We start from the raw sequence: 27,794 nt of genomic DNA on the forward strand, positions 1-27,794 counted from the left end.
GATGCTGAGTCCAAAGTGAAAGAGAAACGCGTCGTGTCAAATCTAAAGATCTGATACTAACTTTGATCTGGAGTGAGCATGGTTTGGTTTAAAGCTTATAAGGAGCTAGATCTCTGTAAACGCTGCGTCACAAGGTTTAAACTATTACAAGTATAAAACTAACTGGGTGCACATTGGTTCCTGTAGTAGCTTTATTATTAGAATAGCTCAGGGAGATGGGAGGTGTTAACAGTCACTTCAGTTTTCTGCTCCTGCTTCGACTGTGGTGCTTCTCCTGCAGGTATCAGGGATCCGTCCACTCTAAGTCCAGTCGCCTCCATCTTTCCTCCTCCGCTCTGCTGGTGATGGGGTTCGACTGTCAAACGAAAAGAGAAACACAAGTGACTCATCTTGTTCTGTTTTGTTGTTGTCGTCGTCTAGGACCCACTGCCAACCCCGAGGCAGAGGTCGCCCCCCCGCCGCCCGCCACCTCAGCCCTGGAGGAGATGGCCTTGTACAGCAACAAGCGCAAACTGAGGCAGGGTCGCCGCAGCCTGGAAACCGCCGTGCCCACGTAACCCCTCACACACCGAGAGAAGGAACCCCGAACACACACACATTCACATACGCTGTGGAACACTGGCAAAAAAAAAACACGAGGGTGCCGAGTCACTCAACACTACACGGTGTCAGTAGAGCGAGATTTACTCTCACACATATATATAACCACTGCAGAGACTACAGAGCTTGATAGTTGCCACACATACACACACACTCACTTATATCCTGCGTGCCAGTCTTGCCTTTACAGTCTGGGCGAGTCGGCAAGTTGCTCAACGGGCGAGAGAGAGCCTGTGTGGTTAGCTAGGATCGCTACTTACAGACATTCTGTTTTTATTTTTATCCACGCTCTGCCTAGTAGATCTATTTTAACAAGAGGTGACCGAAATATTTAGTTTTTTGTTTTATATTTGTCTCGCTCCAATGATTTAAGAAAAAGCAAAACAACAAAAAAAAAAACATACTGGAAGAGAAAAGAAATGGGTCATATCTGTACTAATGATATTTTTAGGATTTCAGTGACTAGATTGTAAAACGTCAGGGGGGGGCGGGGGGGGGTTTCTTGTGACAGGGGCGGACAGGAGTGTACATATTAACTGAGGGAACATCCTGCTACCTTCACGCTCACTAGCTTTTAAAAAAACACACATATTGTTTTTGCACTGACACTGATCAGCTTTTTAAGAACATATCTTTACTAATTTATTGTTTTACTCAAATTGAAGGCCTTTTATTTTACACTGTTTTAACACATCCAGTCCGTTTGGGTTCAAGAGGATATCGAGGTTCATCACAATCCCAGATTATACATTTCTCATTAAGGAATTGCTCATTACTTTATCATTAAATCTACTTTATTAACCTGACCAGGGGCGTTTTGATTTGATCATATCTACAGCTTTACATGGCTTGGATGGAATCAGCATCAGAAAGTGAAATGTTATCACAGATTTTCAAAATAAAGCATCTGTTTAGTTGTTTATTCTGTGTTTGCATTCCCCCTGTAAAGAGTATGACCACCTGCTGGAGGCTCCAGCAGTTACAGCCACTCGGAATATTGAATATCAACATTTGGGAACATGCATCATTTGCTGTTTAACGGTACTGACCCTGCCTTACCCTTACCCCTATTTTTTTAAATATTGAATCAATGTGAATCATTAATTTCTATCCTTTGTTTTATCAAGTGACGTGAAGGTAGCAGGTGTTTTTTTTTTTTCTGTCTATGGATAATTTAAATCTGATGCCACTGAGAAAAAAAAAAAAGTCATTTATTGTTGTGTGAATAATGTACAAATACTGAAAGAAGAAAAAAGCAAACTTTGGGTTGGACACGGAGCCGGTTTGGAGCCGGACCAATCGAGTGCGTGGGTTTGGACGGGCTCGGCGTCGGGACGCTCTCTGCGTGTATATTGATCTGTTGGTGGGGGAGCTGCGAGAGGCGGAGCCCAGGAGAAGTCCCTCTCGACATGTCGATGACATTCAGCTCGCCGCTTGACGTTCTGTCGGTTTAGGAATCTGACGGGTATTTTTGCAGAATCACAGCATCGTAGCATTTGTGTTAATTTAATGTAGGGTCTTCTAATTCTAGCTTTCCATGTTGCTCACTGACTGAAATTCAGTTTGTTTGATAACATTTTCAATGGCTGATCTCTTTTTTTTTTTTAAATCTTACAGTAGATCTTTTTTTTTCCCCGGTGGGTTTCACTACATTATTAATGCAGTGTTTCAAGTTTGTGTTCATTCTTTTGTCTTGAGTTCTGTTTGGGGGCTTTTACTTGCAAATAGGTTGGAGGGATTGGGTCAGAAGTCCCGGGGTCGAGGGTTAGAGCTCATACAAGACTGTAACTAGTGAATTTGTACAACCAAAGAAGTCTATTTTGTCGTTCAGGAATAATAAATTTTACTTTTCATTTAAGAAGCTGATTTGTGGTGCAGTGTCTTTTGTTCGTGATTCATGTTTAATGGTTTCAAAAGGTTCAGTGTTTCCCCTATAGATGAATTTGAGTTACTGTAGTTTATTCATGAAACTCACTTAAGTAGCAGGTAGAGTTGGAAGGAGCCTCCTGTAGCCAGAGTGTGCCCTGACGTCTCTCTGCAGGGGAAGAAATACATTTACTGTGAGCGACGATATCTGATTCATTTCAAAATGAGGAAAAAAATAACAATCCAGTAGTTGGAAGACACACAAACCCTTTTCTGCGTCCGGCAGCGAGCGTTGTGGAAGAACTGAGCACTGGAGGCGTCGGGAGGAAGCTCGTCCTGCTGCTGCTGCTCGGTATCGTCACTCTGGATGTGAGCAAAGTGTAGAATGACACATTACTGCATTCGGTATTCAACTCGATTGTCGTCGTTCCTCAATCTCAGCTAATTGCACTTAGTCAATTTATGGAAAACAAGGCAGAAACATGTTCAGCTTCTGATTAGTAATATACATTTTCTAAAAGTAACAACTACACTTCTTAAATATGATTGAAAACAGACTCACCAGTGCAAGTGTCTTCTCCGCAGGTAACAGAGAAGCCGTCTTATACCAGGTCTCAAACTCTGTGACGCACACATGAAGAATTCATTATTTAGAATAACTGAAAACTTTTCCCTCTTTCATGGAGGCTGTGTATTAAAAACTATTCATATGCAGAAGACAGAACTGACCTGAGACCAGGCGCACCCTGCACTGATGCACCAGGTGTTCACAGTAGTTGACCTCTGCCTTGATGTCGTGCAGCGCCACGTGCCTCAGTCGATACAGAGTCTTCAGCTCTCTGAGCTGCAGCAGCGAGGCGGCGTCCGGCTCCTCGTCCAAAACTGGATATTTATCTTCTTACAAAAAATACAAATTCAAAAATGTATTTACCTTTTCCATCCTTACGTCAGGTCCATCAATATAAACTCGTGTGTAGACACATCAATATCTAAATTCCAGTCAAGGTTTCAAAAGAAAGTATTGAAGTTTCTTGTTGATCATCACAAAATAGTCTCAACTTCTCAGCTTCCCCAACTCCTGGTTGTTTACACTTAGACATATAAGATGTTTCTACCACAAATGTCACATCAACAACTCCTGGATGTAGACATGACAAATACCTTGAGCCGCTCTCATCTGCTTGTGTTGCAGTAGGGTGGACATGACAGCGTCTATCTCTCCCTTCACGGCGTTGATCTCCTCAGTGAGCTGACGGAGAAGACTCTGGCGCTCCAGCAGCACGGCTTTGTTCTCCTTCAGGATGCTGTTGATCTTGCTGCCTGGTCCCACCTTAAAATCCTCAAAGGATTCTGATTTGGTTGGAGGAGACCTGGACGCAGACGGAGAACCTTTGAGTGACAAAGTTTTTAAAAAATAACCGTGTTCTCACTCTGTTTTAAAGATGATCAATATCTGCACTGACAGAAATGACTACATGTAAACTAGTCACATCCACTTACTCGGGCTGAACGGGTTCAGGTGGCTGTGCCTCCTGGTTCTGAGCATCTGGTTCCTGGGAATTCTCAGACGTCTGGACAGAGCTCTGCTTCCTGGAGGAACTCTCGCAGCGCTTCCTTGACGATGGACTCCCTTCTCCCTGCGTTGTGCTGTGGGTGAAGGAACCGTTAGAAAAACCAAACTAGTGCATTGAACACAGTCAACTCATAAAAGCTTTGATCCGAACATCAGGCGGATGTTGCTACGGTTACATATTGATCATATCAGGTCAACAACAGGACGTAGGAGATTGATATTTATTCCTTCCACTGCTGAGTTCTGCTTAATGAGCTTTTCTCATCAATTTGATAAAGTGTTGTTTCCCTGAGAGAAGAGTAGAGGAGCGGAAGTCAGTGGCGCCCCCCCATGGACATCAACTATTCGCACAATTTACTGGTCACTGCTGCTGGGGGGGGTTATGTTTTCATCTGTGTCTGTATGTTCGCAGGATTACGCAAAAACTACACAACCAATTCTCAACTTGACCCAAAGAACAACCCGTTAAATTATGGGGAGGATTTATTTTCCCTTTATGAACCTGGTTAAATAGGATGTGAGCCTTGTGGCAGAGGTACAGTATGTGCTCTCCTAGCGCCTTCAGACTTAAATCTTCATTACCTGTGTTTGTCTCTGGACTTCTTGGTTTTGGTTGTGGCCGTATTTGCACGCCGAGTGTGTTTATGCGACTGAGTAGCCTCCGCATCCTCAGTCACGCTTCTGCCATCTGACTCCTACAAAAGCAACATCGAATCAAAGCTCAGTCACAGTGAGTTGTTCACTAAAACAACTATATGATAATTTCCACGAGTTGTCTTTCACGGACGTCGACTGACCTTCATATCAGATGTGAGGGGACCTTGGTCTTTCTTCATCGAGCTGCAGGTGTTGCATATCACAACCTTCTGCTCCTGTTTCCTGCTCGCAGACAAAACTCAAACATTCAATTAACTCGCCCTTAACAAATAAAGCATAGTTCCAAAATGTTCAACTGTATTTTTAAAGATGTCAATAAGAAAGTAATACTCACTGCACAGCGAGTTTAAACTGGGCGAACACTGCTTCGACCTGCCTGATACTCATGACCTGTAATTCAAAGTCACGCACAGAGACATTAAAAGCCTGAACTCCACGTCTAACTGGTATTGAAGTGATAATACTTAGGTTCTTAATGTTTTTACGCTGATTTCCATTAGGCTTCCGTCCAGGTAGCTCTGGACCTGAATGCTGATCTCGGCCAACTGGGCTTCAGACAGCGGCTCGTGCTCGATGCTCTGTATGTTCAACTGGTGAGAGATGAACGGAGGACATTTATTTGTGTGCTCACAGTAAATCAGGGCTACAACAATTAACATGTGTTATGAAATATGTGTTGGCTCATTCCCAGTTGGCTCCACTCACCAGAGTGTTATGGATGGACAGCTCCTCTTTCAGCATCAGCAGCTCCTTCTGAAGTTTCTTGACCTGGAGCTAATCACAACAGAGAAATTGATTAGATTACATATTTGTACTTGTATAATAATGTATAAGTGTATTGAATGAACTCACAGCTGGATCCATGTGTTCATTAATAGCTGGTTGAATCTGGACATTTTTCATTCTTCTTGCAAAATGCATAGTACAAAGCTGCAAAGAATAGAAATGATCATCCAGAGGTGAAACGAGGACATGTACAGTAAAAATACTTTTGTATGTATATTATATAATCCAATCCTTACTGTTTCATCTAAATGTTCAGCCTCCCCGTAGACGTTGGCCACAAGCACCGTGTTGCAGTTCCCTCCTAAAGAAACAAACATGTGTAACTACACAGAAGAAGCCTGGTGATCACTGTGGTTAAAGACTGAACACGTGGTCGTCTCACCCAGTGAATTTTTGAGGGCGTGCGTGAGTTTGGTCTGTCTGAAGGGAACGTGGTCCCTGCGGCGGTCTGCCAGGGCCAGGATGGTCTGCTCCAGGAAGGACAAGGACTTGTTGATGTACGTGGATTCTTTTAACGTCTGACCCTCGGACTGGAAGAGCGGGTATGGGACATAAAGTTAAATGAGAACTCATGGAGGAAGACAATCAAAAAAGACAACCACTTGTAAAATGATTTAACTGAGCAGTTTTACTTTCATTACTTCTGCAGATTCAACCCAAACTCACCCCGGTCTTTCCCAGCCGCTCTGACCCGGCTAGATCCACCAGACTCAGCTTGGAGGTGATGTATTTGGCTTCGGATAACGTCCGCGAGCGAGACTAACCAAGGAAGACATAATTAAAATGATGGCTGACTACATGAGAAGTTGTGCAGACAAAGAGTGAACGTCTGAGTATCAGCTGAACTCATCACCTCGATGTGAAGGGTGAAGATACAGTGGGACCTGGAGGAGTTCCTGTTCAGGGCATGAGATCCAGTGATGCGGTTCATATCAGCCTGAGTCAAGACACAAGAACGACTCGTGTTTCAATGAATTCATCCATGAAAACTGTGAAAGCTGCATCACTCCCATCAAAGTCAAACACTGAATCTTATGGGCGTAAAATTAGAACAATATACAACTTCCCTCTCCGTGCACTTTATTAGGAACACCATACTAATTTGGGGCAGAGAGCCATTGGTTCTTTAAACGGTCTCAGTTCTGTGATGGCAGACGTGATGAACCTGTGTCCACTGAAGCCTCAGATTTCAGGTCTTGGTCGACAGGAGTGGAACCCGATGCTGTTTTCTAGTGTTGTAATCCAACCGCCTTAAGGATCCATGTGTTAGTGCATTGTGAGATATCTGTCTGCTCACTACAGGTGTAAACAGAGGCAGGTCTGAGCTACCGTGACCTGTCAGCTCTCATCAGCAGTGTGCTTCTCTCTGCAGACCTGCCACTCAACTGTATGTATTTGGTTTTGAGCATCAGCAGAATCAGAAATCCTCAAACTAGCCCAACTGTCATCACATTATCATAGAGTAGGCGTCTCTGAAATCACATTTTGAACATTAACTTGAGCTCCTGACCTGAATCTGAAGGATTTGATTTGCTGATTGGATAAAAACATGAATATAGGTGGACGGCTGTTCCCAATAAAGTGCTTGGTAAAAGAATATTTTACAGTAAAAGCTACTTAATATAAGTCACCTGAGGAATTATCAATCATATCAAGATACTAAAGCTTTGGATCATTAGTTTGAGCCATTGAAACATATTTAAAAAGTAGTGGCGCACCTCAAACATCAGGTCAAGTGCGTCCTCTTCACTGAACACTGGGTGGAGAGACAGACCTTTGATAACCACTCCTCTGCCCGGCTCCTCCATCACCACCATGCCCCGAGCCGACGGGGGAGACGAGTCCTGCACTGGGGACAGCAGGTCCAACAGCGTCTCATTGTAGATCTCCATGAAGGACAATTGCACTGAGAAGGAAAAGTCAGTCCTCTTCTCGATCTCCTGAAACACCTGAGTACAGTTTTAGGTGTTAAATAAATGATATCACTGGAGCAGTGAAAAGCTTCCTCAGGAACACAGGTACCTGTTGAAGAGCTCGAGGGATGAATCCTCGCTGCTTGTATGATTTTGTGGACCCTGTCATGGTGTAGGTTTTCCCTGCACCTGTCTGCCCAAAGCACATCACAGTGCCTGGCAAAACCACAACACAAGACCATTACCAGGACTATTCACTTACTTACTGGAAAATCTCAGACACGTCCAAAATAATCAGGGAATAACAGCACAGAAACGTGTTGATCTGAGAGATCTACCATTATAACCATCAAATGCTCCCTGGACCACCGGGTGACACACTCGGTCATACACCTCCTCCTGGGACACGTCCTGCAGGACCCCCTCCAGGCGGAAGGACCAGGAGTTGGGTTGTCCTTTTATAAAGTCCTGGGTCTTCTTGCTGTCTCTCCTATGGTAGATGTTCACAGTCTGAGGGCCGAGACACAAAAATTACCAAACAGAGAATATATTTTTAAGCACAAAACAAATTATGCATTTGTATGAAGTGTGGTCTGAACAATTACACACATAAAATGAAGGTCCAAACACATTGGTAAATACACAGGGAGGTCATTCAATAACTGTCAATCTATTCACCTATCTGTAATAGATATCTACACATAGGAAAAACCAAACATAACGTGTTCATATTGCATTCTGTCAATGATATTCTAGATGAATATATTTGTTATCTGGCCTTTAACATTGAGTGTTTACATTTAAACAATTTGCTTAATTTGTCCAGCAACCAGTTCAAATGTCACCTGTCCGTCAGGAAGACATTCCACGAGGCCCTGAGCGAAGTTAGCGGTTGGTCTGATCCGGACAAACACACCGACATTCCCGCTGTGAGCCTTCATCGTGACCGCTGTCCGGAACACAACCTCCGGAGAACCACTGACCCAGTTCCCGGTGAAGTTTCCACAGGAGAACGAGGCCGCTGCCTATGTTGTCACGCTGTTAAGAGGCCGCTGCCTTTATTGCTGCACTGTTTAGAGGCAGTGGTTTCCATGGCAACCGCGCGTGGCAAGGTGGCAGAGCGCACTCCCGCACTGAGGTCTATTTCCGTATTAATGCATGAATTATATAACTAAATATCACATTAAATTAAATATAATTGACAGAAGTTATACAAGAGCATGAATACAGAATATGAATCCCATTACATGTCCTGGTTTACATGAATGTGATGATCTTATAGGCTGATAACAAACAGATTTATAATCTCTTGTGTCTAATGGAGGCGGATCAGTAGAAACAGCACAAACTGACGTGTTGACTCGTTAAAACCAGCTTCACGTGTTTAAAGGGAACAGTCGTTAAAGAGTGAAGGCGGGAGAGAACCCAAACAGTCTGTGGATAAAACCGTCTGTTGTCCTGTTTGTTTGTGTCACTGTGTTAACGCTGCACAGTAAACTGCACGTGTTCAAACAGCCCGCCAACAGACATCTAACAACCGGAAGTTCCTGTTGCTCTATGTGCCACATTGCCCCCCCGTGGCCGGCGACTGGAACAGCGGGAGGAAGTGTCTATGATGTTGGAACATTGTTTAATATCAATAAACAAAGTTTTAAAGCATTAAAAAAAGAAATGTATTGGGGGTTTGGACTGTTTGCCCCAATAAAACAATATGTTTAAGATGTGTTAAATTATAATGGGCATTTTTTGCTTGCTTTTTTTTTATGTTTCAAAAGCAATACGATTAATCGAGGAAAGAATTCATAAAGTGTTATAATATAATAGTACATTTTGGAAGTATATATTTAGGATTTAGCAGCAGACTTAGATGCAAAGTATTCAGCAAGTTACTGAAATAATTTATTGCCGCCCTTCAGTTTATAGGTATTTAGTTCTCTGACAAATGAGCGTAGTTTTCCAACTGAAGGCAACGTGATTAAGGTACGTAATTATTCAGCACTCTTCCTATTGGCCTGTATATTATTTTTCAGGGGGAACATCAAGGACTCACATTGGAAAGGTGCTTAACAGATAGACGTTCACAATTTATCTGTGTGGAAAGTTCATTTCTTAATATTCTTAATGTCTCAAGATCATTTGAGATGTCTTTAAAAAACTTTGGTGATATTTGATGGTTGTTAAAAAGCTACATAAATCAAAACATCACAGGAATAAACCAAATTTATATGGGAGCGCAACACAAGATCTTTACCGAAAAAAGAAAGTGTAAAAATTGACATTTTTCACTTTAAAGATTCAGACAAGACTTCATTCAAGAGGATCACTTTATTTTTTTGTGTTAGACTCTTCTCTTTTCATCACAAATATTATCTGTCCACGCGAAGTGTCCCAGCAGGGATCAACATTCCCTAACATCTGTATGGAAAGGACAGAAACACAGACATAAATCCAGTTCATCTTCACCTCTCTAAACATTAAGCTTGTAGTAAAAACCCATTTGATTTTAACTGGGCAAACCACTGTTTTGGACGTGGATAGCACTCATGTTGGATTTGGTGACAGTTTGTATTTACAGACCAGCGGTAACTGTGACTCTCTGCAGATGAATTTATGCACAAACTAACTGTTCTACACAGCTGCAATGAGGGCTGAGACTGATAACGGTGGAGGAAAAGCCTTGATAAAAATAAAAAATAAAGATAAGATAAGTATTGTGTTGGCATTGTAACATCTGTGACATCTGAAATGCTTTCAGATGTCAGTAAAGCATCTGTTCCCAGAAGAATGATTCGGATTAGAAGCTAGCTTCAGTTACTCTTTTGTGGAAGTCTAAAAGATAGCAAAATAAAGTCAGGGCAGCAAAATCAAACAGTGGATATGAAAGACAGTTAGTAGTTGAAATCATCAGGCAAACTACATCAGCACTACATTCTTCAACAGAAGGATTCTTTTTTTATTTGTATGTTGTTTATTTTCACTAAGTGGTGAGATCCAGAGGCAGGCAACAGCCCGGGAGACAACAAGCAATGTTCTCTTCAGATGACAAAGCAGTTTCTATCAGTAAGGCCACTTAATATAGAAATTCTAAATGAGGACCACAACCTATCCCTTCTTGTCCATAGATCTCTGCAGGGTGTCATCATCATCACAATGATGACGGGGGAAAAAAACATAGCTTCAAGTTTCTAAATCGAAGAGCCTGATGGCCAGCTCTCGTATGTGGGGGGATTGGTGTTTGCCCCCTTCACCACCACAGCGGAAAAACAGCTCAGTCCACATGGTCACCACCAGCTGTGCTGCTGAGGTAGTTTCCCCACTCCCAAACCCCAATTGCAACTCAAAAACACACCTCAAAATAACCATGTGCGATTGGGTTATAGCAATCTTGCAAAAAAATAGATATTTTCACAGAAGTTTGTAAAATCATCTTGCCTAAAGTCTTCTTCGATCCTCAGTGGCTTTATCAAAGCAAGTTGAAGTCCAGAGAGAAGTTGCGCCATACAACCGCTGCTCTGAGTACAATCCCAAAGGACAACTATGTTGTTGTTGTTGTTTGATGTTGCTGCAGTGTTGTAGGATTGGGTGTATTTTGCTAATTCCTTTTCTATTATTCCCTCTTTTAAACAGCCCCTTCAGATGCAGTCCTTTAGGTTTGCCAACCAAATGTGTGTGTGAAGTGTTATATTGATCTAATTAAAAGGGAGTGTCACTATTTGTGTGTGTGTGTGTGTGTGTGTGTGAATGTATCTGTATGTGTATTCAGGCCTGTGTGTTTGTGTAACCAGTGTGGTGATAGAGGCAGCATGAGCTCGGTCAGGACTGCAGTCCACATAGCTGGAGTTCAGCTTTCTTCGAGGGACTGGGCAGGACCGTGCTGGAGGGGCCAGGGGACGGAGGGGAGCGGCTCTACTTATCCCCGAGGATGGCGTACTGGTTGTCAAGCTGCAATTGCTGCGTAGAAGCGCCACTGGTCTCATCTCTACCACGGTTCCTGTGTTTCACAACCTCAAAGGTCTTCTCCATTTCTCTGTCCCTAAAAGACAGATGTATGACGTAAGTGTGGAAACAACTGGTCAGGAAAATGAAATCACCACAATTAACAGTCAATCCTTTAAAATATGAATCAAAACCATTCTTCTGAAATGTGAGAATTTTATATGATTTTAATGTTCGTACATAAAACAAATTGTGATAAAAATGTGTCTGACCTATTAAAGACTGAACAATTAATGACATTTTTTTTTTTTCAATAGCAGACTGTGAAAGTTAAATTACAGCGACACCTCCACCGATTAAATCAACCATTTTAAACCTACTCGTCTTACTTGCGTGTCTCCACATGCTTGGCGGTGGCCAGTAGAGAGGGGAACTGTGCGTCATTGAAGATCTCAGGAGGGCCCTGACTGGGACCTCGTTTGGTGGTGGTCAGCCGAGCCCCTGGAGGGCGATATACACCAGAAGGCTTCGATTCAGGAACCTCTTCCTCCTCTGAAAGCAAAGAGATGACATGTGTTAGACAAGAAAACCACATTTTCAGGGGGTTGATCCCAGGAGCATTTTTCATTTACTGACATCACATTACATCAACCCCAGTTATTAGATGTTTACAACGGCTTCAGGCAAAGTATGTGATTACTTTGAGAAGAAATGAATAAAACTAAAATGCGTGGGGCTCGGAATGCAGTTAAAACGGTCATATGCTTAAAAGACTCCTAAGAGTCCCACAGCACAACTTCATCAGTGTCACCGGTGTTCTGAACCGTTAAAAAGTAATATTTTTGATTCCTCAGGTCTCATGTTGAAAACAGGGCTGATGTAGGTTTACCCACCGATGGGCGCAGCAGCAGGAGGAGGACCACCTCCAGATTTGTTCCAGGGCCCCGACACCTTGTCTCCGCTCACCAGAATGATCTCTCCATCCTCACCGACCTCCTCCTTCTCGTACTCGTCTTCCTCCCTCTCGTCACTGCAAACAACCAGAGGGACAGTTGAGAAGAGATGAAGTGCGTCCACACGAGGACACTGAACAGTCAGGTCTACCTCTGCTTATGTTTGCAGTCATACCACCTCTACATATGACTTTGTGTCATTTAGATTCATTTGAATGGCAACACACACCATATCTGCAATGTCGTCCAGTATTATCTGTGGTTTTTCAGTTTCATTTAACAAAGATGTAGTTGTGAAATAAGTTGATAAATCAATTAATTTATAAGCATGTAATATCTGTGTTTGTGCACATAACAGAAACTGTGTAAAATAAGGGCGGTGGAACTTGACATTGAGACATTTTTGCACATTAATGAAATTACTTTTCACTGACAGTATATTTTCAGTGAAATCATGCTTATACAACTCGTGAGTGCATTACAACACCTCTCCTGTGTTGTGAATCAATCCAAATGATATGTTCACCTTCAAATAGCTTGATAACTCGACTACATTGCAGTTAAAACCTATCTGGAGCTAAGATAACCGTGTTCTTATCTTCTGAATCTGCCACGATGCAAAAAGGAAGCCGCAAAAATGAGTGTTAGTGCAGCCGTGTATTAAACTCTTACTAATGCACTCTCTCTATTCCTGCTGCTGGCAGAAGAATAATTTAGCTGTGGTCAAATCAATACTTGTAATAGAACAATGCCAGCCCCTCAGCTGACGGCTGCGAGATGCAAATGACAACCACACATTTCCCTCTCACCTCATCTGGAGAGCCTGGAGCCGGAGACCACTGTAGTCCACTTCTTTCTGCTCAAACTCTTTCCATTCCTCGTCCTGCTGGCCAAACGGGAGACATTAAACACACAAGCCCAACACAGGAGAAGACCCACACTGACCCATTTAAAAAAACAACCTAGTGTAAGAAGGTTGTGCTTGCACATCTGCATCCAGGCCCGATTACACCCCCCCACCCCATCCCCTCCCCCCCAGGAGAAATGGCCACACAGAGGCAGGGCAGCACCGTGTTGGATCCACCATCAGCCTGGTTCAGCTCTTACTACACCACCGGGTTCGATCCGCGGGTTAAAGCCTCGTGTGGTGTGGAAGCTCTCGGGTCTTGTTTGCTAGCCACCGTGGAAACTTGTGACAAATGGCGGCCCGGCCCTGCTGGATCCTCGGCCGGCAGGCGGCGAGGGGGGGGTGGGGGGGATGACAGCTCACCCGTGGAAACACTAGGCCACTGTCACCGCGAGTGGAAAAAGCATCGAGGCCTTTCATCTAATATCATAACGCCAAGTCACAGCTGCGCAAGTAAACTCGAAGGGTGTAAAAATAGCGCATAAAAAACACGTTATGCTAAAGTGTGCCACGGGGGATGGGGGGTGGGGGGGTAGGACATATGCTAGCTAGCAACCGGCGTTTCCCCCGCACGTTTCCCTGAATTCAGCGGATTTAGGGGATAATCGGGTGGGATAACCGGGGTCTGTGGGGCGGGTGGGTGCGGGAACAGGACCGACCGGGACCGGGGGACCCCGGACGCGACGCGGACGCCGCGGAGGCAGAAAGTTACCGGGCAGCTGCGACGGTTACCTTCTCGATCTGCGCGTCCTGGTTCTCGCTCTTCGTCGACGTCGACTTCTCCCTCTTCGTCTTCTTCACCATCGCGGACACGAGTCCGGGCGGCGGCTCCTTGCCCTTGCCCTTCTCCTTCTTCTTCTTCTTGTCCCGCTTCGCGAAGAAGTCGTCCAGGCTCTTCTCCGGCATATCCGCCATTTTCAGAGAGCAGCGTTGGGGAGTTAGCTTCTTTTTTTTTTTTTTTTTTTTTTTTTTTCTGCTGGCGCCGGTGGTGGTGGTGGTGGAGCGGCGACAAACGTTGAGGGCGGGGGGGGGGGGGGGGGATCGGCGGCGGTGAGGCGGGGTGGGGTGGGGGGTGCAAGCGGGTCACACGGTCAAGCACACGCGGAATCGAACCTTGTTGTCACACTTTCACCCGTGTTTCAGGGCAGATGAACAGAAGATGTCCTCCCTGCTTCCCTCACCACACCGCTGGCTAACCTGTCAACCATGCCATGCACGGGCTATTTGACAAATCCGCGCCGTCACCCGGAAGCGCTTCGGCCCTCAACCGGATGCAGTCGCACCATGACACAGAAACTAAAGGGCCACCGCGTTAGGACGTTTTGTCTTAAGTACGTGGATCACGACTCGCGTTTTATTTTTATATTTGTGTGAAATAAGATTAAAAACTGATTTGTTTACCACTTTCTTATAAGGCGTCATTTACAGTGAAGTCAAGTTTATTATTAAAGTAGATTTAACAAACTGTACAAACTGTACAAACTGTACTTGATCAAAGTGCTGTAGAAACATGAAGAGAAGTAGAAGAGTAAAATAATATAAGATTATACATTATGATACAATAAGTTAAGATGAGACAATACAATACAATAAGATAAGATAGTAAACTGAAGATATAATAAGATAATTTACAATACAATACAATAAGATAATACGTTATGAAACAATACGATAAGATAGTACTGTAATAATTCAATATTCCTGTATATATGTGTATATATATATACATATACATTCTAGATTCTGTCTTAATGTATGCACTTCTGCTGCATGGGGTAGGCTGGCTGGGGGTGGGTGGGTCTTATTGTGGGTAGGGGTATAACCATTAGATTTGTGATGTGTAATTGTATAATTGTATTGATTACCCAAATAACACCAATAAAAAACTGTTAAACATAAGATAAGATAAGATAATAAACTATACGATAAGATAATACATTACAATATGATACAATACTATAAGATAAAATAGCAATAAATGGCTAAGAAGTAAATACAAATGCTTTATGAGGTGTAATTCATTCATTACACTTGGTTTAATGATGGTGAATGAGCCATGTTCAACCCATGGAATGACGATTAGGAAATGTTATGTCAAAACCACCATTAATGTGTTTCATCACAGTGCAGTTACATTGTTTACTTTGCAGCTCAGAGAACAGATTGTGTGTTTGCAGCATCACCACAATAAATTAAAAGGATGATTAGCAGCTTAAGTTTACTGCTTAATGTTAAAGGCTCAATAACAGGAGTCAGGTCCACTTTGATAAGAGAGGAGCAATATCCATCATAACCCAAAAGGTGATTTTTATAATTTTAATATAGTATCAATCACTTCCTTCATGTCAAGCAAATCCAAATGACTACAATGTGGAAAAGAACAATTTATATAGTTTAATGGATTATCAACTATCTTTTTAAGTCATATATGCACCAAAATAAATCATTAAACCCACAGACTTTATCAAAAGAATCGGTAAAGGTTGAAGGAAGCTGTGAGGGGACTTTTTATTTTCAAGAAGCCGATTAATAGTTTTCCATGTGAACTTTATATTATTTTACATTTTGAGAAGTGGTCACTAAAGAATTTTTCCTTGGCTGCTCGAATTTATTTGCTTTTGTAAGATTTATATGTAGATACATTAAAAGGGAGTTGGAGATTAAATATTTTCTCTATAGAGTTTGTTTTTGTTAATGGAGGACTTTCATATACTGTAGCTGTATGTAATTTATGTCTCTATATATTGTTCTTATTATGAGTTTGATATTTCAATTGATTGTGGCTGCAGACAAATGGCAGTCATCCACTGTGAGCAGCGTCTTATTTTTACTTGTAAGTATAGTCAGTTCTAGCTTACTATATAATAATTCTGAATTACCACAGGTAATTAAATCTTTCTCTCCTGATAGAATCATAAATGTTCATTAATAAACATATATTGTCTAAAGACACAAATGTATGAGCAGCTGATTTATGTGATTTGACAAAGTTGTGACTTAAAATGCCTTAAAATGTAACATGGATCTCAAAGCAAATCTTCCACAGTTAAATTTTTAGGTAAAAAAGCAATATTAAACATAAATCCAACCATTTACACGTCATATTTTGACTGGATACAACCTCCAAAAATGTTTTTTTATAAGAGGAAACTTCTAATTCTTGTGATATTACCTCAGATTTCTCCTTGTCAGAGGTCATGTTTTGAACAAGTGTACAGATCTACAAATAACACTCACATCAAATGAAGCCTCTCCTCAGCAGAAAAGCAGGTTGTAAACAGATTATTGAACTGACGTCATTTTCCCTGAGCTGGAGGTCACTTGACCAGATGCAGAACAATGAGAAAATTCCAGCTCACCACACGAATGGATGTGCTGCGGTCAGCAAGGCTGTTTACTCTGCTTTGTTATATAAGCAACAGGTGTGATATGAAACTTACACATATACTTCAGATTTATTGTCATGAAACTTTATTATTTATGGATGATGATACAGCCATGACGAGATATGAGGAAGTGAACGTCACTTTTCAAGAGAATAAATCAGACAATTAGACTCGTCTGTGTTTTTTTGTTTGTTTTATTGCTCAGCAGTAAAAAGTACAGTGTATACTACAGTACAAAAAATACATCATGTTGAACACTGCTCCACCGAACGTTTTGTAAAATATCCACTTTTTGAGCGTGCAAAACAACAAGCCCACCTGTGAGCGTCCGATGCAGGAAATAACCAATATGTTTAACTGTGTCGTTCGCCGTCACCGCTCGAACCGGTGACTTCAGAACAACAGCGCACAATGCAGAAGATCTTCAGCGACAATAGAGGCAGGCAGCATCGATTATTGAATAAAACTGCAGCAATGCAAAGTAAAAGAGATGATAGAAGGGCCACAGGGTCAATAATTAGACAAAAGAAATATTCAAACGCCTCTGTATGTGCTCACAGTAAATACATTTTTTGTCTCAGTGTTTTCATTGGTCAGGATCTTTGACAGACTCTGACACAAATCATGTGTGTGTCCAGAGGAATCGTTCACAATCATTCGACATTTCAACAAACACGAGTTACATTAATGGACTAACACAGTATCTGGGGAAACACTTACAGTAGCAAGGGATGGTCTAATTGTTTCCTACAGGCGCTGAGAAATGATTTCTCACGTTGGGCTATAACCAGTAGCGACTCCACAATACAGCGAAGAGGACGAACAGACAGAAAGACAGAGGCTCTCTCACACACACACACACACACACACACACACACACACACACACACACACACACACACACACACACACACATACACACACACACAGACAGACACACACAGAAGAACAGATGTGATACAAAGTCTTGTTTGACTTAAAGTAACAGTGATATTTGGTTAAGGGGGGGCAGCTGGATTAAACTGATCCGTCCACTCTCGCACACTTTACTGCACGCTCACAGTTTGCTTACATGCACGAACAAGGCATTCACACACACGTACTGAAATATAAAGGGCCAACGTAAAGAGTTAAGACATCTATGTGGTCCCTCTTAAGAGAAGCTGGTGACACACGAGGGGGGAAGCCATTTTACGTCAGTTCCACTCGACCGAGAGATGCACCATCTTTCAGAACGGCCAGATGTAGGTTCCACTCAAATTGACCTTTAAAACCTGGGCTTGTCTTTATCAAACTGATGAGAGATAAAAGTTAAGGTTCTTTACTGATACACCTGCTTTGTAATTTAAGAATAAAATGTGCTCATCTACTTAGCAGATGTCTTAAAGTGATTGTGATATTAGACTATTATTGTCATTATATGAATAATATGATTAGCTGTATAATCCATAATCAGGTTGGTTGAGGCTACTATTTGCATTTGGTAAAGATCTTATACGGTTTTCTTTCTTTTTATTTCTTTCCCTGCATTTATCGGGGCTGTAAAACATTAAATCTGGCTCTGATTTTGTTTGCAATCACTTCCTATACATCTTCATTGTCTGGATTTGTTAGCATGGTACTAAATTAATTCTTATGACACTTTGTAGTCTCTAATGTACAGTAATCATTTTGTTTACATCCTATTTCCTATGATTTATTCCTTATTCGGGATGTATAAATCCTGTATTTGTGACTTAAAACCTGGTTTTAATGTTTAGCTCAATTCTATTGCTATATATCAAATATATTGTTATTATTCACAAATGTATTGTTTATTATAGAAGTACACGATTGTTGTTATGTGAAACTAAGGAGTTCACACAATGACAAACACATATTCAGAATAACATATCACTGAGAAAAATAAGTTTCCTGAAAAATGATCAATGGTGCATGTGTAGGTTAAATCCTGTCTCTGATTTCCCATCCCTGCCCTGAGCATATATTCGATTAACTTGGATCACTTGAGAATCAAGGAGATCACTCTTTCTTTAAATGTTTCGACTTTGTGACTCTTTGGAGCACTCGTGACTTTCTTGGTTTAACAGTTTGATAAACACAGACCCTGATTTCACTCACAGCATTTAGCGACAAATCTCTGCCCCCTCCCCCAAGTTAATATTGTAGGTGCTATATTCAAGTTCAACAGGCTATAAGTATTTTGGGATTGATTTTAAAAGAAAAAGTAAAATTACAGCTTTAATGTTTTCATAGCACGTCTCTCTCTCTCTCTCTCTCTCTCTCTCTCTCTCTCTCTCTCTCTCTCTCTCTCTCTCTCTCTCTCTCTCTCTCTCTCAAGCAGGTTAATGTGGCAACATCCACAGTGCACTCGCCATCAAGCCACTGTCATGAAACAAAACCACATATACTCTGTATTTTATAAAGACAATAAAAACCTTTTTTTTAAATCACAATTAAGCCTTTTTGTAGAAAATGTACATCAGAAAAATATGCAGGTGCATCCTCATAGTAAATAGTGTCTGTTTACATCCTTCCAGGTTGCTCTTTGTTTTTATAATATACAGTATAAAGTCAAAAGTCTCTGAATATTTACCACATATATAAAATAGACAACGACAGCAGGGGGAGTAGAGGAGGAGACTCAGTCCACGTCTTCTCCTGTTCTGTCTCTAGATGGCAGAAGCTTTGTCTCTGTTGATGAAGAGGGTCTCCTGGCAGAAGGGATTAACCAGGACCACGCTGCTGCCGCTGTAGTCTCCATTAGGGGGTAGACAGGTGTCATGGTCCTGCAAAGGCACAAATCATGTTAACACAGGTGTCTGGCTGTTAAACGAAAAAAAGCTGTGAGACATGATTCAGTTACAAGGTTCACCATTAGGGCACAAACTGCAGTCTACTGTAAGTCACTCTACAGGCAGACAGTTGAGTGTGGAGGCAAACAGACTAAGATAAGGGTTTTGTGCACCCTGGGGGCTTTTTAAGGAGATGGTGAACAAAGATATCTGACAACGCTAGATGAGCAGAGACACAAGCGGAGGTGGAGGGGAGGATGTAACAGCTTAATGGGAGGAGAGACAAAAGGGAGGGATGACTCAGAGGAAACAAGGCAACACAGCGATCCAATGCCTAAAAGGGTGGAGGGTGATGATGAGGTAGAACTGGTGGTTGGTGGTGAGTCAGCAGTAATGAGGCAGTGCCGGAGGAGGGAGGTGTGAAAAAACAAAATGATTTGTTTTACAGCGGCAGTGAGGCCGTTTTTTATCAGCAGGATCCAATCAAATCAAATTAATGCTGTCATTTAGGTTTACAATCATTTCTACCAGAGCTCTCTCCCTGACCTACAGCACCAGGGAGGCTATAACACATACGGCTGCTGCTCTACAGAGATAAAGGTAAAAGGCAGGGGGATAAAACCTGGGTGTCACCAGGGGCATCCTACACATGATCCAACCTCAGCTTCCCTCTCCTGCTGATGGCAAAACGTGCAACGGTCGAGGAATAAAAGAGATGAGACACACACACACAAACACACAAACACACACACGGTGAAATGGTCACTGGAGAGACGATAAGATAAAAACATGCAAAATGAATAAAGCAGTGATGAGCAAATCAGAATGATGTTACGAGGACGAGCAGCGAGATTGCAGATTTAATTCCCACTAAAACCCATATGCCTGTTATGCATTACAGTATCCAACAGATGGTGCTGTAATGCACCAAAACAACTAAGCTGCTCCCCAGTTTGAATCAGGTTTGAATTCATCATCATTGAGCGACCATGACAACCTCTGGCCTGAGTGACTCCAGCTCTGATCGTGCTATTCTTCTCAATACAATCAAGAGAAAACTGAAAGGGATGTGAAGGGGATAGAAAAAACCCTGCTCTGCACCTTATTTATCTCACTCGGGTTTCCAGCACTTTATCTGAGCAGTAATCATTTTCTATCCTGATCTTATGTTGTACACATTACTGTCTATTGTTCTATTTAGTTGTGTTTGCACTGTATCTGTAACATTTCTCCATAGTAGGACTAATAAAGAACGATCTTATCTTATCCTATAATTATGTAAACACCTCATGCAAAGACTCTGTAAAGTCTGTAAGATCTCACTGTCACCAACTGCTCAGTTATTAAATCAGTTTGTGAAAGAATATTTCCAGTTGATGGATTGATGAAACCATAGAAAATGGAGCCTTGGCTGAGGTTTCATATTAAACTCATTGCAAATATAATAAAGTTTCAACTAAGATAAACTATTACACAGCATGATAAGATCAGGCAATTTAAAAAATGTTAAAGCTAATAAATGGAAAACTAAACAGTACGATAAAGGAATAAGCTCTTAAGTAACTTCATAATTACAGTGACATAGACATAACTGAAGATTTACACTGTACATGTATTTAAAGTCTGTACAGTATTCAGAGGCATGTTAGGAGCTGGTTCTCTTCCTCTGGCAACAGTCACACACACAGATTCCTGAAGAGAAACAGTGTTGCTCAGTGTAAGTGTCCTCAAGGCATTTTAAAGATTAATAATTTAATGAGATTGTTGTTTTGGCCAGATTTCAGAAAGACAGAAAAACCCTGTATCGTTCATAAAAGGACTTTTTGAAACGGTTCCTCTTTGAGTTTGTGGATCTGTTTAATATCATTTGCAGAGTGATCACGTTACTGCCGTCTCAGGAGGCTATGAACTGGGAACCTCCTGGTGCCGTTCACTCTAATAAAGCCACCAGTCAATGGCCGAGAGGGTTGATTCTCTGGATTTTGATTTTATTAGATGTGAAACTCTGTCTGATAATCAGTAACATTATGTCTGCAGGGAAATCTCTGTTTTGCTTGTTCACAATAGCATCCCTATAAATTGTAGTGTTACAGCATCATGATCAGGCCCATCAGCCGGCCTGAGGCTTTGCTGATGGGATTAATTGGACATGGATCCTCTTGTTGTTTCCATTCTCATTAAAAACCATTGTGCTGACTGGTAGTGAAACATCCACTAAATATCCCACCACCTGATTGTGCAGTGTTGTATTCTAATAGTTGACAGTGTAGTGTGTACCTCACTCTCCAGAGTGTGTATCTCTCTGGGCAGCTCCACGGCGTGCCTGCTGAAGTAGTCCATGGTGATGGCGTTGTTCCAGTAGCTGAGGTTGTTCTCCTGACTGGACGACTTCCTCTTCCTCCTCATGCAGCACACGGTCAACAGCACAGCTACGACGGGGCGGCGGCGGGAAAAGGAAAAGGGAGGTGTTAGCACGGTAGTTGGAGAAGACGCTGCTTCAAATGAATAGATTTGTGCCCACGTCAAAAATATTCAAGGTATTATCAAAGAGGAAGAAATACTTTATATACTATCCATCTATTTATCTATACCTACCTACCTACCTACCTACCCATCCATTTATTTTATGCTGAGCTAAGCTAACCTGCAGCTCACAAATGTGTTATCGATTTTCTCATACAACCCAAATAATCCAGTTCCTGGAAATGTCAAAGTGCTCATCATCAGTGACAGTAATGAATTTTCGTGAAGGTCAGCAATCTCTTTTAAAGCTGCACAGACTTTACTTACAACATGAGGACACGGGCACGCTGATGGCCAGCACGATCCACACGATGTCCATCCTGCTCAGGCAGATGGTCATGCGGGACGACGGGGAGTCCACGGTGGGGTCTGAGCTGTTGCCGGGTGTCCAGGGGTCCTGGGTGGTGGCGGGCACCTGCCTGTTGAGGAAGTTCCTGCTGGCGGTGGAAGCGTCCTCAGAGCTGTTCCCCTTAGCAGGCGCCCCCTCGGCCGAGCTGCCGTTGGGGAGCAGCCCTCCGTACGTGGTTACATTCCCCAGCCCCTGTCTCAGAGGAGGATTGTCTGTGCCGTTACCTTGGGAAACCCGACCATGACCCTCCTCGGTGATGATCTCGATGGGTGCAGTGTGGTTGACTGTGTGATCCTTAAAGCCCTGCTCAGTAGACAGGGCTGGGGTGGAGCCAGTAGAGGTTTGATTCTCTGGTGGGCTCTCGAGCGGAGAAGCAGACCTCGCCTGTGGGTCTACTACCACCAGCTCGTCGGTGGGGGACTCGGCCCCTGCATGCACCTCCCTCAGGGTGATGGTGTGGTGTGCAGCCACCCCTGGAACCCCCCGAGCATGCTCCCCGAGTTTCAGGCCACGGTCACTGTGTATTGACGGATGGGACAGCGAGGAGGGATGCAGATCTGGAACGTGCTGGATGGGGCCAGTGGGTTGTTCCACGCTCGACTTGTGAGGCTCTAGAGCAAGTGTATCTCCTCTGTCTGACCCAGAGCTGGACATGAGACCCAGGGGGTTTGGAGCCCGTCTGGTAGTAGAGTCCATGTCTATATTTGGGAGCGCTGTGCCGCTGGCCTGGTTTGTATTGACTCTAACTGGGTTGTGGACTTGAGAAACCCTGACCAACTTATTCATTTGGCCTCGGCTTCCATCAGAGCTGGACTCCTGGGGCTGATTAACCCAGCTTCCAGTGCTCCACGTGTGTGGCATGACAGTAATTGTTTCATGAACAGGAGGGTCTTCATGCAGGTTGGAGATTTGGGTCGTGTGAGGCCAGGTTGACGGGTAGAAAACACGAGGAGGGAGGATGACGCCTGTTGGTTGAGTACCTCCTTTGGACGACCATTCCCCGCTACCGGAGCCTTCCTGACGCCAGTCCAGGTGGGGGGGTTCGGAGGGAGACGAGGGGGCGCTGTGGGCGGCTGCCATGGAGACAGAGTCCTGGGACGTCTGGCTGAGGTACAGCTCCTGTGCTGATGAAACCAGTCCTACTGGCAGTGCTAGGAATGCTAGAACACCTGCAGAGAGAAAGATGATGGTCAGTCCATGATAACACAGAATGTCCTTTACTTTGATAAATTAATATTTCCATGTACGTGTGTATTTTCAACGTGTTCTGCTGCAGATGGAACCGACTGCTCAGGTGTTCAGAGAGAGACGTGCAGCTTTACCACACATTCGTTGCACCTCTCACCCTTTAATCTAATGAACCGCTGTGTTTGTCCGTCACCTGGTTTAACAAGATTACGTTATTAACTGCATCAAACACTGGAAGAGTTCCACTGTGTGTAACTGTACATGTATAAGGAGACATCAGACCAGTGGGATGTCTCAGTCTTTACCAGAGATGTGTTGTTGTTGTCACTTTCATACTGAGGTAATTATTCGATTTTAATTTGCCAAATAATCCTGCACAAAATCACTGAATATTTAAACTTGTCTTCAAAATTAAATGTGATCATTATTTTCCTGCAGTTTTAATAACTTTCCATTTTCAAAAATAAGGTTAATATGATCCAGTGTTGCCAAGAACAGGTTTATTTTCATGCCACAACGAAAAGTTATTCCATCCATCCATTATCTATAAATACGGCTTATCGTTTTGAGGGTTCTAGCCGACATTGAGCAAGAGTATTTAAGAGGAAAATTCCTTACAAAAGAATAATGCCTTCTGAGGTCTCCATGAGCTCTAGGTTGGTTTAATTTAAATAACAAATCATCTGATATTTCACACAAAAAAAAGAAAAGGTCAGGGAAAAGCCCAAAACATCAAAAACGAATGTGCTTTTCTTCTCTTACACCACATGAATGATTGATTTAATCAAAACAACATGTTTTTGCCAAATGACACAGGTATGCAATGTGATGTTGGTGCAGTGGTGAAGCATTAATATTTAAATCTTTTTACAGTGAAGCCACAGGATAAAGTCGTGATGGTGTCAGAGGAGCCTACTTAACATGCTAAAACCATCTCAGACAGCCTGACAGATTCACTTCTTTTCAGCTCAATCCCATAAGGCGGCTGTGTAGTGACAAGTCATTAGCAGGTGCCTGTGGGGAATATCGGTCCTATTATGTTAACCAGACAGCAAGGAAGTCACAGAGAGATGAACGTGCTATTGCTTATTAATTTCCCCTTTGCGCCCTCCCCTCTGTCCCTTATTGACACTGTTACACACGAGTGATGTGACACATTAGCGGAGCTCACATCGAGCGTTCGGGAAACGAACATGCATCAATATCATTTCAATTCCTGTCTGAGAGAAAGCTGCATTAATGACAATAAATCCAACGAAGAGAGCCAAACAACGTGTTAGCTCGTCATTCAACACTTTCCCACCTCTCAAAGCTGCCGGTGGCACTCAGCCCAAAGACAATCATTCCTACTGAAGATGGAATAGGTCACAACTATATCGTTGTACACTCTCTAGGGAGCATTTTCAGCCACGGAGTGACCACATATTTGTTTTGTCAATGAGTGAGATGCCCATGTTTGTAATAATGAAGGAAAATCCAGTGTAACAGAAGCGTTAATGATGTATGTTTAATATTTTAATGATGGAGCTTCAGCAGGAAGGAGGAAGATATATCAGGCGTTTATCTACACAGGAAATACTTGCATCACTATATTGAAAATAAGAAAAATGTATTATACAACCTTATCCTGTAATAATATTCACTGGAATAGAACTATATGCTAATAAGCAGTAGTGTTATAGATGCACATTGACTCCACAGGCCTGGATGCATATCTTGCTTTCGTCCTCAGACCTCAGCAGACAAAGGAAAATTAAGAACATGTATATGTACATATTTATTATTAGACTGCATTATTCTGGCATTAATAACCCCCCTAAAAAAACTAAAGTCTTTCAAAACCCACTGACTACAGCAACATGTGACCTCGATGTTGTGACCATCTCTATGGTGCTCCTTCTGTAACTATGGAAACCAAATTTTCCATTTCCAAGGGGAGCAGAGGAGAAGGAAATGGGAGGAGAGGTGAGAGGAGAAATTTGTCGAACATCTACGAAGCGAAAGGGCACGAAAAAGACAGAATAAAGGGAAAAGAGCAATTTACAAAAACCACCAGCCACAGTTAATATCATTAATCTCACATTTCTTTACCATAGAAAGTGTCTCTGTCCCTTTCCTCCTTGTTCACCGGAGGTTTTTAAATTACAGCACAGCAGAACCCCAAAGCACTGACTATTTAAACTCGGTGGCTAAATCATTAATCATATTCCTCCATACTCAGTCACATAGACTACAACAGGAGAGAGGGTCCAGGTCCTGCCTTCCATTAACCACGCCTGTCACGTCTCTAATCCGCGGAGCCCACTCCAGACCCATATCTGCGGAGATAACACACATGGCCATCCTTGATTTATGACCGCTCGTCTTGGCTGAGATGATCATTTGGGCAGGGAAATGGAACAACAGGCAAACGCACCCTATCAAGGTTTAGGTGCATGGGCTGTTGTTGATCATTGGTAATGTGACGAGTGGTCACATTAGGGCAAATTCTGAGGATAAAGCTCGCTAGACATTACGTTTCCCGAAGTATTCACGAAGAAGGTGCAGGAACAACTAGAATTGCCATCAACTATTACAGTTTCAGTCGATATACGTTCTTTTTACTGACTCATGTGAGGTCAACTTCGACCTTTGAACACCAAAATCTTATCAGTTCATCTTTGAGTCCAACTAAAGAGTTTTACGAAATTTGAAAGAATTGCCTGCAGGTGTTTCTGGAACGTTGCGTTCACAAGGCAAAAAATATGTTTTGTGAGGTCACAGCGACCTTGACCTTTAACCTTTGAGCACCAAAATCGAAACAGTTCATGCACGAGTCCAAGTGAACGTTTGTACTAAATCTCAGGAAATTCCCTGAAGGCCTTCTTGAGATATCACGTTCACAAGGATGGGATGAACATAATCCGGCCACTGGCTGTCTTCAGCTAAATAAAAGACTAAATAAAAGCATCACTATGACAAAAAGTCATCGGTGTGATATTATGTCATAAGATTGCAAAGCCACCTCACATGACATATATTTAATATTTAAACAGCTGCAAACAAGGGAGAATATTAATTGTGTTTTTTAAAGCTAAAGCAAGTAGATTTAAAAGCAGAGGGCAGTTAAGAGAGAGGACGTTTACCAGGCTGAGGTCTGCCTGGACTCACATCTTCAATCAGTACCTAGAACTGTCACAACCTGGCAACCTGCTGCTGCTGAATAAAACATAAAGCCCAGACTCCCTTTACAAACACAGTCATAAAATAAATGGGCAAAGTAAACACTCACACACTCACACTGACACACACACACACACACACACACACACACACACACACACACAAACACGACCACATCCTCTGATTTGTCCATCACAAAATTGCAAAGGGACATAATAACAACGCAATACGCAGCTAAGGTAATAATATGTGTGTCCACATGGTGTCTATGGCTGGTAAATAATACTTAGAATACTTAAATACTGTCTTGATATAGAAGTGAAGCTTTGCCTGTAATCTGCAGATCTGCATCTAATATTAGCTGCTGTTAATATCCTGAATGAGGGAGGTTCTTTATTTCAACAGGAATTTTACGTGTTGATTTAATTTTTTTATCTGATACCATTGTTACTTGTTTGAGGGGGGGTTTACCACTTGTATCCCAGGCTACCTGTTGCTTGTTGGGACACTTTGTTCCTTTCTTAGTCCCTGCAGTATTTCTCACTGGAATTCGATGTGTCATGTTGTGTGATGTATAAATATCTATATATTAACTATCATGACATAGTAACAGTGTGGTTTCCAACCACCTGCTGTGAATGTATTAGTAAACAGACCCCTGTCTATTTTGTTCTATAGAGTATTTGTCGTATTGATGGATGTATGTGTGCGTGTGCAGGGATTACATGTGTATCTGAGTGTTTTCAAACATGCGCCGTGCAGACGAATGGGTCTAATTTGTCACAGCGTCTGTGCGCCTGGCTGATGGAGTGAGAGCGTAAGCTGGACGAACGCAGACAGAGCGGCCGGCCCCTGCCTCCACAAAGACGTGCAGCAGGGAGGCCGGCGCAGGGAGTGAATTAACAAGAGACATGATTGAAAAGGCACAAGAAGCGAACTGGGCTTCATGAACATCCATTATTGAGTTGCAGCGCTGAGGAGAACATGAGAAAATTGGAAGGAAAAGGTGAAGAATAGTGAGGTTGGACAGGGGGGTGGGGGGAATGTGGAAAGGCCAGAGGAGCAGTGTGGAGTAAGAGACGTGTGGGCGTTACATCCATGATAAGACGTGGACAAAAGAAAAATCACACGTTAGGCCGAGGATCAAAGAGGATATTCAAAGGAAAATAAGGTGCGAGAGATTTGTCTTGCTCAGCAACA

At 42.6% G+C, this 27,794-nt stretch overlaps 4 protein-coding genes across 29 annotated transcripts in view; 1 reads left to right on the plus strand and 3 right to left on the minus strand.

Annotated features, from left to right (window-relative positions):
• scrib (scribble planar cell polarity protein) overlaps nt 1-2,466 on the plus strand; it is a 57,546-nt gene extending 55,080 nt beyond the window's left edge. For 23 of the 25 annotated variants that reach the window (XM_034572354.1, XM_034572331.1, XM_034572337.1 and 20 more), the window contains 2 exons: nt 421-1,472; nt 1,550-2,466. Coding sequence is in view for 21 of the 25 variants with exons in the window: in XM_034572331.1 (XP_034428222.1) it covers nt 421-557 (137 nt within the window). In the remaining 4 variants the exon portion in view is untranslated. Of the gene's footprint in view, nt 1-420; nt 1,480-1,549 lie in introns of those variants that run through there. The other 2 variants (XM_034572332.1, XM_034572343.1) reach the window with 2 other exon arrangements.
• On the minus strand, nt 243-8,461 carry kif9 (kinesin family member 9). 2 transcript variants are annotated; one of them, XM_034572360.1, is made up of 21 exons: nt 8,241-8,461; nt 7,734-7,905; nt 7,505-7,611; nt 7,201-7,431; nt 6,336-6,419; nt 6,149-6,241; nt 5,865-6,012; nt 5,719-5,783; nt 5,549-5,626; nt 5,402-5,470; nt 5,182-5,286; nt 5,031-5,086; nt 4,837-4,918; nt 4,622-4,734; nt 3,967-4,113; nt 3,628-3,836; nt 3,196-3,360; nt 3,029-3,087; nt 2,734-2,835; nt 2,576-2,635; nt 243-355 (listed from the first exon to the last, which is right to left on the minus strand). In XM_034572360.1, the coding sequence occupies exons 1-20, from the start codon at nt 8,334-8,336 to the stop codon at nt 2,576-2,578; spliced, it is 2,241 nt and encodes a 746-aa protein (XP_034428251.1). In that variant the 5' UTR covers nt 8,337-8,461; the 3' UTR covers nt 243-355. The 2 variants fall into 2 exon arrangements, with proteins under 2 accessions (XP_034428251.1, XP_034428250.1); XM_034572359.1 differs by having other exon boundaries at nt 3,196-3,363.
• Nucleotides 8,462-9,701: 1,240 nt separating this feature from the next.
• cdv3 (carnitine deficiency-associated gene expressed in ventricle 3) lies at nt 9,702-14,497 on the minus strand. The gene is made up of 5 exons (XM_034572372.1): nt 13,924-14,497; nt 13,094-13,167; nt 12,225-12,361; nt 11,721-11,883; nt 9,702-11,428 (listed from the first exon to the last, which is right to left on the minus strand). The coding sequence occupies exons 1-5, from the start codon at nt 14,104-14,106 to the stop codon at nt 11,302-11,304; spliced, it is 684 nt and encodes a 227-aa protein (XP_034428263.1). The 5' UTR covers nt 14,107-14,497; the 3' UTR covers nt 9,702-11,301.
• A 4,337-nt stretch (nt 14,498-18,834) lies between these two features.
• tmem108 (transmembrane protein 108) overlaps nt 18,835-27,794 on the minus strand; it is a 38,917-nt gene continuing 29,957 nt past the window's right edge. Inside the window, exons 3-5 of the mRNA XM_034572370.1 lie at nt 22,163-23,413; nt 21,650-21,801; nt 18,835-19,366 (exon numbers count right to left, since the gene is read on the minus strand). Coding sequence (XP_034428261.1) covers nt 19,250-19,366; nt 21,650-21,801; nt 22,163-23,413 — 1,520 coding nt within the window. The 3' untranslated portion in view covers nt 18,835-19,249. The remainder of the gene's footprint in view (nt 19,367-21,649; nt 21,802-22,162; nt 23,414-27,794) is intronic.

The sequence above is a fragment of the Hippoglossus hippoglossus genome, chromosome 20 (assembly GCF_009819705.1).
Source record: "Hippoglossus hippoglossus isolate fHipHip1 chromosome 20, fHipHip1.pri, whole genome shotgun sequence".
Taxonomy (NCBI): domain Eukaryota; kingdom Metazoa; phylum Chordata; class Actinopteri; order Pleuronectiformes; family Pleuronectidae; genus Hippoglossus; species Hippoglossus hippoglossus.

Coding starts and splice junctions, on each gene's coding strand:
- kif9 (XM_034572359.1), bottom strand. CDS start 8,336: ATGAAGGCTCACAGCGGGAATGTCGGTGTGTTTGTCCGGATCAGACCA. Junction 5,471..5,548: donor ATGAACACATGGATCCAGCT/GTGAGTTCATTC, acceptor TGTTGTGATTAG/CTCCAGGTCAAGAAACTTCA. Junction 5,087..5,181: donor GAAGCCTAATGGAAATCAGC/GTAAAAACATTA, acceptor TTTGAATTACAG/GTCATGAGTATCAGGCAGGT.
- cdv3 (XM_034572372.1), bottom strand. CDS start 14,106: ATGGCGGATATGCCGGAGAAGAGCCTGGACGACTTCTTCGCGAAGCGG. Junction 12,362..13,093: donor CTCCAGGCTCTCCAGATGAG/GTGAGAGGGAAA, acceptor GGTTGTTTGCAG/TGACGAGAGGGAGGAAGACG. Junction 11,884..12,224: donor TCCTGCTGCTGCGCCCATCG/GTGGGTAAACCT, acceptor CTTTGCTTTCAG/AGGAGGAAGAGGTTCCTGAA.